The sequence below is a fragment of the Hemibagrus wyckioides genome, linkage group LG08 (assembly GCF_019097595.1).
Source record: "Hemibagrus wyckioides isolate EC202008001 linkage group LG08, SWU_Hwy_1.0, whole genome shotgun sequence".
Lineage (NCBI taxonomy): Eukaryota > Metazoa > Chordata > Actinopteri > Siluriformes > Bagridae > Hemibagrus > Hemibagrus wyckioides.
Window position 1 is genome coordinate 13,172,907 of NC_080717.1, and position 12,485 is coordinate 13,185,391.

A 12,485-nucleotide genomic window follows, 5' to 3' on the forward strand; every position below is an offset into this window, starting at 1 on the left:
TTAAAGTTTGGTAACTACTTATCCCTAATGAGCAAGCCTAGGTGACGTTGTCAAGGAAACACTCCCTGAGATGATCTGAGGAAGAATCCTTGAGAGGAATCATTGAGAGGTATATTCTATGGAATATACGAATTGTAGTCAGATCATAAGTAACTTTGTGTGACAAAGGTCTCCCTGGATTAGTCACCCTCTTGGTCCTAGGTTATAAAATTTTCAGCTGAGGATTCTTCTCTTGAGCCTGTCATCTGTCCTTGGAGAGTAGCATTAATCGAGATATTAAGGACTTCTTTGGAATGGTCAGATTTGCTCTAACACTCACTCTGTTGTTTGCAGGAAAGTTAGAAAATTAGGCAGACACAGACCAGCAGTAATTAACAGGCTCCTCAGGCTGTGTAACATAGGGAGGGAGTTGAGAAGGTGTAGAATCCATATGGATTTTTAAAGAGAAAACAAAGGTCAGACAAATCCAAAACGTTAGCAAAAGCAAGGCAGAGAAACAAATAATCCAAAACACCCAGAAAGACAGTCCACAAGGCAACCAAATCCGAGAATACACAATTTGAGAATAAAATTAACAGAATACACAGTTGGCAAAGAAAAGGGTAACAAGGAACAGCTCGGTAAAGTAGTAAATTAACAGTACTTCATGTCAGAGTCTGCATGAGAATGGCTTAAGAGTCTTTGGTTGAGGGTGCTGGGAGGTGAGGGAACTGCTGCTGGCATTGTTGAGTCCCCCCTCCTACCTCCTAGGAACACTTCCTTTTTTTTTTGTTCCTTTTCTTTTGGGGCACCCCTGGGTCTAGGTGCTGGTTGGTTCAGGTGGGTGCGATGGAATTCCTTGATGAGTGAGGGGTGTAGAATGTCACTGCTGTCCGCCATATCCCTCCCAACCCACAAGGTATTGGAGCTGCCCTCTTGTCCTTCAAGAGTCCACGATGCTGTGACAATGTAGGCAGGGGCTGTATCGATTTCTAGTGGAGGTGGGGGGTCTGTGTCGAGACAGTGGTGTGTATGTGTGCTTGTTTAAGGAGAGCGAGATACTGTAATCGGGTGGCATGGGCTGTGGTAGCCGGGGCCCAGTCGAGGGCCCTCCCGGTGAGTAGCGACATCATGGAGGTGTGCATGGTCATGTCATCACAATAGGTGTTGGGCTAGTGTGCGAAAAAGATGTTGCAATGGAGGAGGAAGCCTCGGCACTGGCCAACAGCACCATTTAACTTTTTGGGTAGGGCCATGCTGGTTGGTTCTGCCCTGCTAACGAGAGCACCATGAAGGGCCTGCGTGAGGGTGGTATTAGTAGATTAGAGCGCTGTGAGCTGTTTGTGGTAATCATGTTTTTTATTTCTGCTTGTGTTACTAGTTGCTTTTCCAGAGAATGCCGTTTGGGCTCCTAGTTGTTTTTTCAGATAAGGCACAAGTTTACATGTTCATTACACTACAAATAATACAACCTGTATTTTATGAAGAATGGGCTACTTCATTATGCAGTCTGCTCTGTTTTATTTAAAGAACAGGGACCATTAAAGGCTGATGTTCACAACATGTTCTAATGTCAGTCTTCATGAGTCCACCATCAGGAAAACACTGAAGCACCTTGGAGTTGCAAGGTGAAAACTACTTTCCTTATGTAAAGTTTGCTAAAGATCACATGGACAAGCCAGAGGACTATTGGAAACATGTTTTGTGGATGAATGAGACAAAAAATAACTTTTTGGTTTAAATGAGGTGTTATTTTTGGTGGAAAGGAAAACACTACATAAGAACCTTATCCCATCTGTGAAACATGGTGGTTGTAGTATCATGGTTTGTGCCTCTTTTGTTGTTTCTGTGCCCAGTTGGCTTGCCATCATTGAACAATGAATTGAGAATTATACCAGCAAATTCTAAAAGGAAATGTCAGGACATCTGTCCATAAACTGAATCTCAAGAGAAAATTGTTCATGCAGACAATGACAAAGACAAGTAGTTCCAACAAAAAATGTTTTAAAGAAGAACAAAGTTAATATTTTGGAATGGCCAAGTCAAAGTCCTGACCTTAATCCAATACAAATGTTGTGGAAGGACTTGAAGCAAGCAGCTCATGTAAGGAAAATGGGAAATTTAATTAAAGACTTCATGGGCTCGATGGGCAAGAGCAAGTCAATATGATTTTGCATTTATTAGATAATCTTTATTAGTGTCATATCAAACTACCACACAAGTTGCAGCAGATGAGAGATGCTCTCTCAACTCGTGCTGCTTCATTTATAGCATGTACACAGACAAACATGTTGTTTTTCAAACTCACCCCAGGATGTGTACTCAACATTTCTCGTTTTCGTCACCTTTCATACAGACAGATTAGGACAGAACAAATTGTCTTAGTGCTGACACAGCTGAACTCAAAGTTCAAGTTTTTTATTGTTTACTGTTGTGTGCCCAGAACATGGAGTGGTTTCTTTTAAACATCATTTAAAATATCAAATGCACTTATAATCTTATGCCATACAGACAACGTCTTTCAGCGGAAAAAGATCGAGTAGAAAGAGTAAAATACATATTTTCCATCACACTTTTGTGCAGGACACAGTTACCAGAAACACTTACTTGCAGTTATTGCTGCATAAGGGAGTCACACCAGATACTGAAAGAAAAGGTCACTTGGTTGACTATTGTATTGTAACCTGCAATGGAAAAATATATATAAATTTGTGTTTTCCTTTATTACTCAAATGGTAACTATCTCTTCAAGTCCTTTCCCCATTCAGCTGTAAAGCCCAACACTGTAAAAACACAATATACACCTTACATGATATTTTACACAGACCAGATCTCTATGTTAATCACAGGTGTAGATAATGACCCGACTGGACCTCTGCTACCTATGGCTAGAGGGCCTTGTCTTTGTCACATACCTGCAAAAAGAGCCAGGTAGCACGGAAACGGGGCTGCTTAAAATTAGAAGTTAATGTGCTGCTTTTGTCTAAGAGAAAATGGGACACTTAGCGACCAACAGGCACAGATTATAGGATGGGTTTTTGTCAAGGAACTTGATCTTCGCCAAGTTATATTTTCATTTGTATTATAACAACTCACTGTATAATACAAATGAAAATATAACTTGGCCAATATCAACCCATTTATCCGCTGGGTTTTTACAATGTTTTACACTACAAGAACAATTACTTTAAAAAAAATCTTTTAGATTTCATTTGTTAGAGAATGAAAATGAAATGAGGAAAATTGGTGTCTAATCATACAAAGGTCAAATCATTTCTGAGCTATGGAAATTAGTTGGTTTGTTTTATCAGTGACAATTTATTCTACTGATTTTTCAAGCATGGAAGAAATAAACTCAAGTAGTTTCCCTATGTCTCTTCTATAATAGCTAATATAATAGCTTTGTGAAGATCTAGTCCTGTATTTCAGTTTAAAAAAACAACACAAAATTAGTGTCATACTACTCAGTTAAGACTGACCTTCAGTAATTATCCAAAACCTTTGAGATTAACAGCATGACTGCCATATGCCATGCAACCTTTTCATGACAGACCTATTAATTCTGTTTAAACTGTCTCTGAAAATAAAATGCACATAAGCTATTATGTTTAGTAAATTGGTACTATATGCCACCAACAACTTAAAATAAATTACACATATCCAACCCAAGGGCTAGCTATAATAATTAGAATTATCTTTTATTTTATATCTCTACAACATGTATGGATAGCATGCTATAACTGAAGAATTGCTCCTGCATCTTTTTCCAATATGCTTTATCTACTTTTGACTAAAATACTTTATGCCACCTTGAATGTTCTGAAAATCATTCTTGTTTTAGGCCAGTAATTTGTAACAGTTTTGATTATCCAAAATATTTGGCTGCAATAGAACAATGTGATACGTGTTAGCCTACTGATCGGAAGATTGTGAATTCGAATCACAGATCTGCCCAGCTGCCACTGCTGGGCCCCTGAGCAAGGCCTTTAACCCTCAATTGCTCGGTTGAAAAAAATGAGATCAAATCTGAGTTGCTCTGGATAAGGGTGTCTGCCAAATGCTGTAAATGTAAATTGCATTTTAGGCCACTGCATATACACTACTCACAACAAGTTAAGGATATTTGGCTTTTGGGTGAAATTTATGGAAAATGTAAAAAGTTCACGCTACAGTGATATTATATCATGAAAGTAGGGCATTTAAGTAGAAGCATGTAATGGTGATTTCCTCATCTCAAACAATTTATTTAAACAAAAGCCAACAACAGTGGTGGGTAATTTGTCATGTGCCCTTGACCATCAATTACAGCTTGACAACGACGTCTCATGCTGTTCACGAGTCAACTTATTGTCTGCTGAGGCATGGTATTCCACTCCTCTTGAAGGGAGGCCCTCAGGTCATTGAGGTTCTGGGGTGCAGGGTTACGAACCTCTACATGGCGACTTAGCTGATCCCATAGGTTTTCTATGGGATTCAGGTCTGGAGAAAGTGCAGGCCACTCCATTTGAGGTACCCCAGCCTCCAGCAGCCGTTCCCTAATGATGTGACCTTGATGAACTGGAGAATTGTTGTCCATAAAGATGAAATTAGGCCTGTGTTGTTCATGCAGGGGCACAATGACTGGATTAATGATGTTATTCAGGTAGTATTGGCTTGTCACTGTAACATTCACAAGTAGACACACCTGCCCAGACTGTAACACCACCACCACCACCAAAGGCTCGTCTGGTGACAACAGTGGCCGATGCATAGTACTCTCCTTGACGTCTCCAACATCGTTGGCGGCCATCATTTCTGCTCAACGTGAATCGACTTTCATCAGAGAACAGCACTGAGGCCCACTCGTCCCTTGTCCAGCGTAAATGCTCCCTGGCCCATGCAAGACGATGATGCCTGTGCCTGGTGGTGTGGTCAGGTACCCTTGCAGGTCGTCTAGCATGAAGACCACGCTGATGTAAATGGTTTGGAATGGTCTGACGTGACACTTGGGTGCCTCTCACCTCCCTTAAATGTGCCTGGAGTTGAGTGGCATTCATCATCCGGTTCCGCAAGGCACTGTTCACAATGAAGCGAATATCAACATGGGATGTGGCCAAAGGACGTCCACTTCTATGCCTTTCTGTGACTCTTCCAGTCTCTCTGTATCTCTGTTGCAACCTGCTGATGACACTCTGTGACACACTAAGCTCAGTGGCCACTTCCCTCTGAGAACATCCTGTTTTAAGCCTCACAATGGCGAGGTACTGTTGATCAATTGTTAGGTGTGGTCTTGGTCTCATGATGTCAAAATGTGAACAGCATGATGAAGAGGACTGTTTAAATACCAATTCTAATTGAACCAGAAAATTTATTGGTCGATTCATGGATCAAACACCAGTTGTGAATTTTGCCATTAAGCACCTTGTTAGAGAACAAGTTATGCATAAAGTACTAAAACACTGAACAGTTGGACATGTGCATTCAAAAGTGTAGAGAAGGTCAAATTAATTAAGTTCACCTGTAAAGGTTATAGTGCATTTTAGGTGCATCCTGAAATTTCACCCAAAAGCCGAATATCCTTAACTTTTTGTGAGCAGTATATGCATATATATATATATATATATATATATATATATATATATATATATATATATATATATAAATATAATATACTATATTGCCAAAAGTATTCGCTCACCTGCCTTGACTCGCATATGAACTTAAGTGACATCCCATTCCTAATCCATAGGGTTCAATATGACGTCAGTCCACCCATTGCAGCTATAACAGCTTCAACTCTTCTGTGAAGGCTGTCCACAAGGTTTAGGAGTGTGTTTATGGGAATTTTTGACCATTCTTCCAGAAGCGCATTTGTGAGGTCACACACTGATGTTGGACGAGAAGGCCTGGCTCTCAGTCTCTGCTCTAATTCATCCCAAAGGTGTTCTATCGGGTTGAGGTCAGGACTCTGTGCAGGCCAGTCAAGTTCATCCACACCAGACTCTGTCATCCATGTCTTTATGGACCTTGCTTTGTGCACTGGTGCACAGTCATGTTGGAAGAGGAAGGGGCCAGCTCCAAACTGTTCCCACAAAGTTGGGAGCATGGAATTGTCCAAAATGTCTTGGTATGCTGAAGCATTCAGAGTTCCTTTCACTGGAACTAAGGGGCCAAGCCCAGCTCCTGAAAAACAACCCCACACCATAATCCCCCCTCCACCAAACTTTACACTTGGCACAATGCAGTCAGACAAGTACCGTTCTCCTGGCAACCGCCAAACCCAGACTCGTCCATCAGATTGCCAGATGGAGAAGCGCAATTTGTCACTCCAGAGAACCCGTCTCCACTGCTCTAGAGTCCAGTGGCGGCTTGCTTTACACCACTGCATCCGACGCTTTGCATTGCACTTGGTGATGTATGGCTTGGATGCAGCTGCTCGGCCATGGAAACCCATTCCATGAAGCTCTCTGCTCACTGTTCTTGAGCTAATCTGAAGGCCACATGAAGTTTGGAGGTCTGTAGCGATTGACTCTGCAGAAAGTTGGCGACCTCTTCGCACTATGCGCCTCAGCATCCGCTGACCCCGCTCCGTCAGTTTACGTGGCCCACCACTTCGTGGCTGAGTTGCTGTCGTTCCCAAACACTTCCACGTTCTTATAATACAGCTGACAGTTGACTGGAATATTTAGGAGCGAGGAAATTTCACGACTGGATTTGTTGCACAGGTGGCATCCTATCACAGTTCCACGCTGGAATTCACTGAGCTCCTGAGAGCGACCCATTCTTTCACAAATGTTTGTAAAAACAGTCTGCATGCCTAGGTGCTTGATTTTATACACCTGTGGCCATGGAAGTGATTGGAACACCTGATTCTGATTATTTGGATGGGTGAGCGAATACTTTTGGCAATATAGTGTGTGTGTGTGTATATATATATATATATATATATATGTTTTTACAAACATTTGTGAAAGAATGGGTCGGGGGGATTATGGTGTGGGGTTGTTTTTCAGGAGCTGGGCTTGGCCCCTTAGTTCCAGTGAAAGGAACTCTGAATGCTTCAGCATACCAAGACATTTTGGACAATTCCATGCTCCCAACTTTGTGGGAACAGTTTGGAGCTGGCCCCTTCCTCTTCCAACATGACTGTGCACCAGTGCACAAAGCAAGGTCCATAAAGACATGGATGACAGAGTCTGGTGTGGATGAACTTGACTGGCCTGCACAGAGTCCTGACCTCAACCCGATAGAACACCTTTGGGATGAATTAGAGCAGAGACTGAGAGCCAGGCCTTCTCGTCCAACATCAGTGTGTGACCTCACAAATGCGCTTCTGGAAGAATGGTCAAAAATTCCCATAAACACACTCCTAAACCTTGTGGACAGCCTTCCCAGAAGAGTTGAAGCTGTTATAGCTGCAAAGGGTGGACCGACGTCATATTGAACCCTATGGATTAGGAATGGGATGTCACTTAAGTTCATATGCGAGTCAAGGCAGGTGAGCGAATACTTTTGGCAATATAGTGTATAGGGCTGGGCAAGTTAGCGCGTTATTATCGTGTTAACTCATTAATTAATTAACGCCGACAATTATTTTATCACGCGTTAAAGCAGTTTTTATTATTTTGTAAATTATTTTAAAAGTCTGTTGCTCAGCGGCTCTGAATACACATACAGACAAACCATGGGTGACGGGAGGTCACCCATGGAGGTGTGGGATCTTGATCCATATTGGCTTGGGATAAACGTCATGAGTCGTCTGAACCAATGAGAGCATTTGGGATAAGCGTAAGACTGCTGCAGGGCTGAAAGGAACCGGGAAAAAAATAGAACGAGCGGATAAACAAACACGGAGAAAGGCTTGGAACAGAGAGCGAGCGAGAGAGAGAGCGTTAACTCATGACAATCATGCGATTAATTGCGATTAAAAATTTTAATCGTTGCCCAGCCTTTATATATATATATATATATATATATATATATATATATATATATATATATATTTATACATACGTACACATTATCTCACAAAAGGGAGTACACCCCTCACATTTTTGTAAATATTTTATTATATCTTTTCATGTGTCAACACTGAAGAAATGACACTCTGCTGCAATGAAAGTAGTGAGTGTACAGCCTGTATAAAAGTGTTAATTTGCTGTCCCCTCAAAATAATGCAACACACAGCCAGTAATGTGTAAACCGTTGGCAACAAAAGTGAGTACACCCCTAATTGGAAATGTCCAAATTGGGCCCAAGTGTCAATATTTTGTGTGGCCACCATTGTTTTCCAGCACTGCCTTAACCCTCTTGGGCATGGAGTTCACCAGAGCTTCACAGGTTGCCACTGGAGTCTTCCATGATGACATCTCAGAGCTGGTGGATGTTAGAGACCTTGCCCTCCCCCACCTTTTGTTTGAGGATACCCCACAGATGCTCAATAGGGTTTAGGTCTGGAGACATGCTTGGCCAGTCCATCACCTTTACCCTCAGCTTCTTTAGCAAGGCAGTGGTCGTTTTGGAGGTATGTTTGGGGTGGTTATCTTGTTGGAATACTGCCCTGAGGCCCAGTCTCCAAAGGGAGGGGATCATGCTTTGCTTCAGTATGTCACAGTACATGTTGGCATTCATGGTTCCCTCAATGAACTATAGCTCCCCAGTGCCAGCAGCACTCATGCAGGCCCAGACCATCACACTCCTACCACCATGCTTGACTGTAGGCAAGACACACTTGTCTTTGTACTCCTCACCTGGTTCCTGCCACACACGCTTGACACCATCTGAACCAAATAAGTTTATCTTGGTCTCATTGGATCACAGGACATGGTTCCAGTAATCCATGTCCTTAGTCTGCTTGTCTTCAGCAAACTGTATGCGGGCTTTCTTGTGCTTCATCTTTAGTAGAGGCTTCCTTCTGGGACTGACAGGCTGACCCCCCACCCCTTCAACCTCTGCAGCAATGCTGGCAGCACTCATACGTCTATTTCCCAAAGACAACCTCCAGATAGGATGCTGAGCACGTGCACTCAACTTCTGGGTCGACCATGGCAAGGCCTGTTCTGAGTGGAACCTGTCCTGTAAAACCGCTGTATGGTCTTGCCCACCATGCTGCAGCTCAGTTTCAAGGTCTTGGCAATCTTCTTATAGCCTAGGCCATCTTTATGTAGAGCAACAATTCTTTTTTTAAGATCCTCAGAGTTTTCTTTGCCATGAGTTGCCATGTTGAACTTCCCATGACCAGTATGAGAGAGTGTGAGAGCAATATCACCAAATTGAACACACCTGCTCCCCATTCACACCTGAGACCTTGTAACACTAATGAGTCACATGACACTGGGGAGGGTAAATGGCTAATTGGGCCCAATTTGGACATTTCCACTTAGGGGTGTACTCACTTTTGTTGCCAACGGTTTAGACATTAATGGCTGTGTGTTGCATTATTTTGAGGGGACAGCAAATTTACACTGTTAAACAGGCTGTACACTCACTACTTTACGTTGTAGCAGAGTGTCATTTCTTCAGTGTTGTCACATGAAAAGATATAATAAAATATTTACAAAAATGTGAGGGGTGTACTCACTTTTGTGAGATACTGTATATATTTAATACGCACACGCAAACACGTGTCTTTTCTTGGGAAATTCAATAAAATAACAATAAAATAAATACAATTAAAAATAACCTTTTAGCCTCCTCTCCACCCAAAACCAACAACCACTGTACTTTTCCAGTCTTGTTTCACCAATCACCAATTAGCCTTGATGCTCTAATGCATATGATAGTGATATTATATCCATGCTCAGGGTGCTGGTTGGAGACCTTGAATAAGTTTTCGTAGAAGCATTAGCATATATGATTCTGGTTTTCTCTTTTTCATCTACAGGTTGCAGATGGGGGTGCTCAAAGTATTCTACCACTGGCAGGAGGTATTGAATGTCTGCAACCACCACCTCCTCCTCCTCCACCACCAGGAGCACCACCTCCACCTCCTCCTCCTCTACCAGCTGGTATGGGACCTCCTCAACCACCACCACCACCACCCCCTCCTCCTGGAGGAGTTCTCGCACCTCCTCCACCTTTCCTTGTTCCAGGTCTCCCTTCAGTACCAGCTGTCCAAAAACTACCTTATGGCCTACAGCCCAAGAAAACTTATAAGCCTGACACTGCCATGAAGAGGGTCAACTGGTGCAAGGTAATAAATGCCACAAATTCCAGAAAAGAAAGTAATGCAATGAAATTAAATGAAACTAAACGAACAGCCTACAGGAGTTTTTGCATTTGCATGGGGTAAAGAAAATAGAAAAAAGAAATACAGCAACAAAAAACAAACAAAAAAAAATCAGAAAAAGTTATATAGTATAATATAGTAAAATATCTCTGATGATATCTTAATGAACTCTGGCGTCTTTGCTTTTTCTGGATTTAGCTGTCTTGGTTGATCTTGTAACCCAGTATTTCACAATGATTTTAGAGCTTTAGTAATAGACACATCCAGTTATAAGGCATAAAGAATAAGATCAATTGCATTCAGTGATAATTTCTGGGTATGTCTATAAGGTTTCTTCCTCCCCTATTTTTAGATCAAAGGGCTTGTATATCTATATCAGAAAAGAAATAGTGAAGAAATAGTGGAAATAATCTGATATAATCTTGTAATGCAAATCTTAGGGGAGGCATATTCACTTCAATTAAATTTATTTGTATAGCGCTTTTAACACTGGACATTGTCTCAAAGCAGTTTTACAGAAGTGTAGAAACAGAATAAAAATGATAAAAGTTTAAAGTTAAGTTACTATTTATCCCTTCTGAGCAAGCCTGAGGCAATGGTGGCAAGGAAAAACTCCCTGAGATGATTTGTGGAAGAAACCTTGAGAGGAACCAGTCTCAGAAGGGAAGTCATCCTCATTTGGGTGACACTGGACAGTAAATTATGTAAGTGTAAACAATGTTCTTTCTTCAAAAGTTTAGATTCACGTGGAGTTGTGCAACCAAGAGTTCCAGAGGAATTAAAAGGTCAGCATAATTTCAGTTAGCGAGTTTCATTATAGACTATAGCACTAATTCCTTCCTGTCAAAACCTGACTGATGCAGTTCAAAGACAATGTGATGGTCTCCTAGTGGTTCTACTTACAGTAGTTCCCTGGGTCACTGACCATGCAGATCTATCCCCAGCAGCAGTGAGCACCACCAAGCTATGAGACTCCAACCAGGGCAAGAGCAACTGGATGGATCAGGCAGGTCTGGAAAGAAGAAGTGCTCTTTACATCTCCGATCATCACTTGGACTCTCCTTGTCCTACCTAAACATAACTCCCAGCATCACTTTCTCACTCACTGAAACCTTCACTCTATCTCCCCTTCCTCTGTGGCCTCCTGCACTCTTCCTGACCACAACTCCTTTTCCTCCATACCCCTAGACTCAGCTACAGACACTATTCTCTCCTCTCTTTCCTCAACCATGGACCTTCTCTGCCCTTTGCCCATTAAACACAGAAAGTCTTCTTGTCCTGCTCCTTGGCTGTCAGATGTGCTTTGCAACAATCGGAGAGAACTGCGAACAGCAGAGAGGAAGTGGAAGAAATCCTTTCTCGAAGCAGACCTCCCATCATATCATACGCTCCTGTCCAGATTCTCTTCGGACGTGACTTCTGCCAGGACTTCCTTCTACAAGGAAAAGCTTGAAGCTTCTGCACAAGATCCCCGAAAACATCATCTCTGCACTACTCAACCCTCTGACTCCACCTGCTCCATCCTCCCTGACCATCGAAGATTTCTTTACTTTTTACACAGAGAAAATTGAGAAGATCTGCCAGACCTTCACATCTGCCCTAACTTCATCTACATTGTGCAGTTTACGTGGCTAAGACAAACTTCTGTCCTAGCTCTGTGATGTTGTTTTTTTGTGTTGAACTCTGTTGTTGTATGTTTATGTAGCACCAGGTCCTGGAGAAACATTGTTTCATTTCACTATGTACTGCGTCAGCTATATGTGGTTGAAATGACAATAAAGCTTGAATCTTGAATCTTGAATTACACAGTCAGGACTCAGCTACTTCTTCATTGAAGCATCTCTCAACCATAGCAGCAGAAGAGTTTTTGCAAATCATTCAGTCCAGCAATCCTACCACCTGCCCACTGGATCAAATACCTTCCACTATGCTCCAGACCATCTTGCCTGACCTCCTGCCCTTCATCACCACAGTCATCAATGGCTCCATAACATCTGGTCAGGTACCAACTGCCTTTAATAAAGCAAGGGTTATCCCCATACTGAGGAAACCTGCTCTGGATCCCTCTGACATTCAGTAACTACAGACTGGTATCACTTCTTTCCTTTCTTTCAAAAATTCTCTAACGCATTGTTTATAATCAGCTGTCTGACTATTTCCTGCAGAATAACCTCCATGATCCGAACCAGTCTTGCTTCAAAGCAGAACATTCCACAGAGACTGCCCTTTTGGCAGTCACTGAGAAACTGCATGCTGCTAGATCGACCAAGCTGTCATCGGTCATCCTCCTCCTCGATGT

The 12,485-nt window shown here is 42.2% G+C and overlaps 1 protein-coding gene across 6 annotated transcripts in view; it reads left to right on the forward strand.

Annotated features, from left to right (window-relative positions):
• The window catches only part of diaph2 (diaphanous-related formin 2), a 285,969-nt gene that overhangs the window by 105,045 nt on the left and 168,439 nt on the right, over positions 1 to 12,485 (forward strand). For all 6 annotated transcript variants that reach the window (XM_058396724.1, XM_058396725.1, XM_058396727.1 and 3 more), the window contains one exon: positions 9,842 to 10,150. In XM_058396724.1, the coding sequence (XP_058252707.1) occupies positions 9,842 to 10,150 (309 nt within the window). The remainder of the gene's footprint in view (positions 1 to 9,841; positions 10,151 to 12,485) is intronic.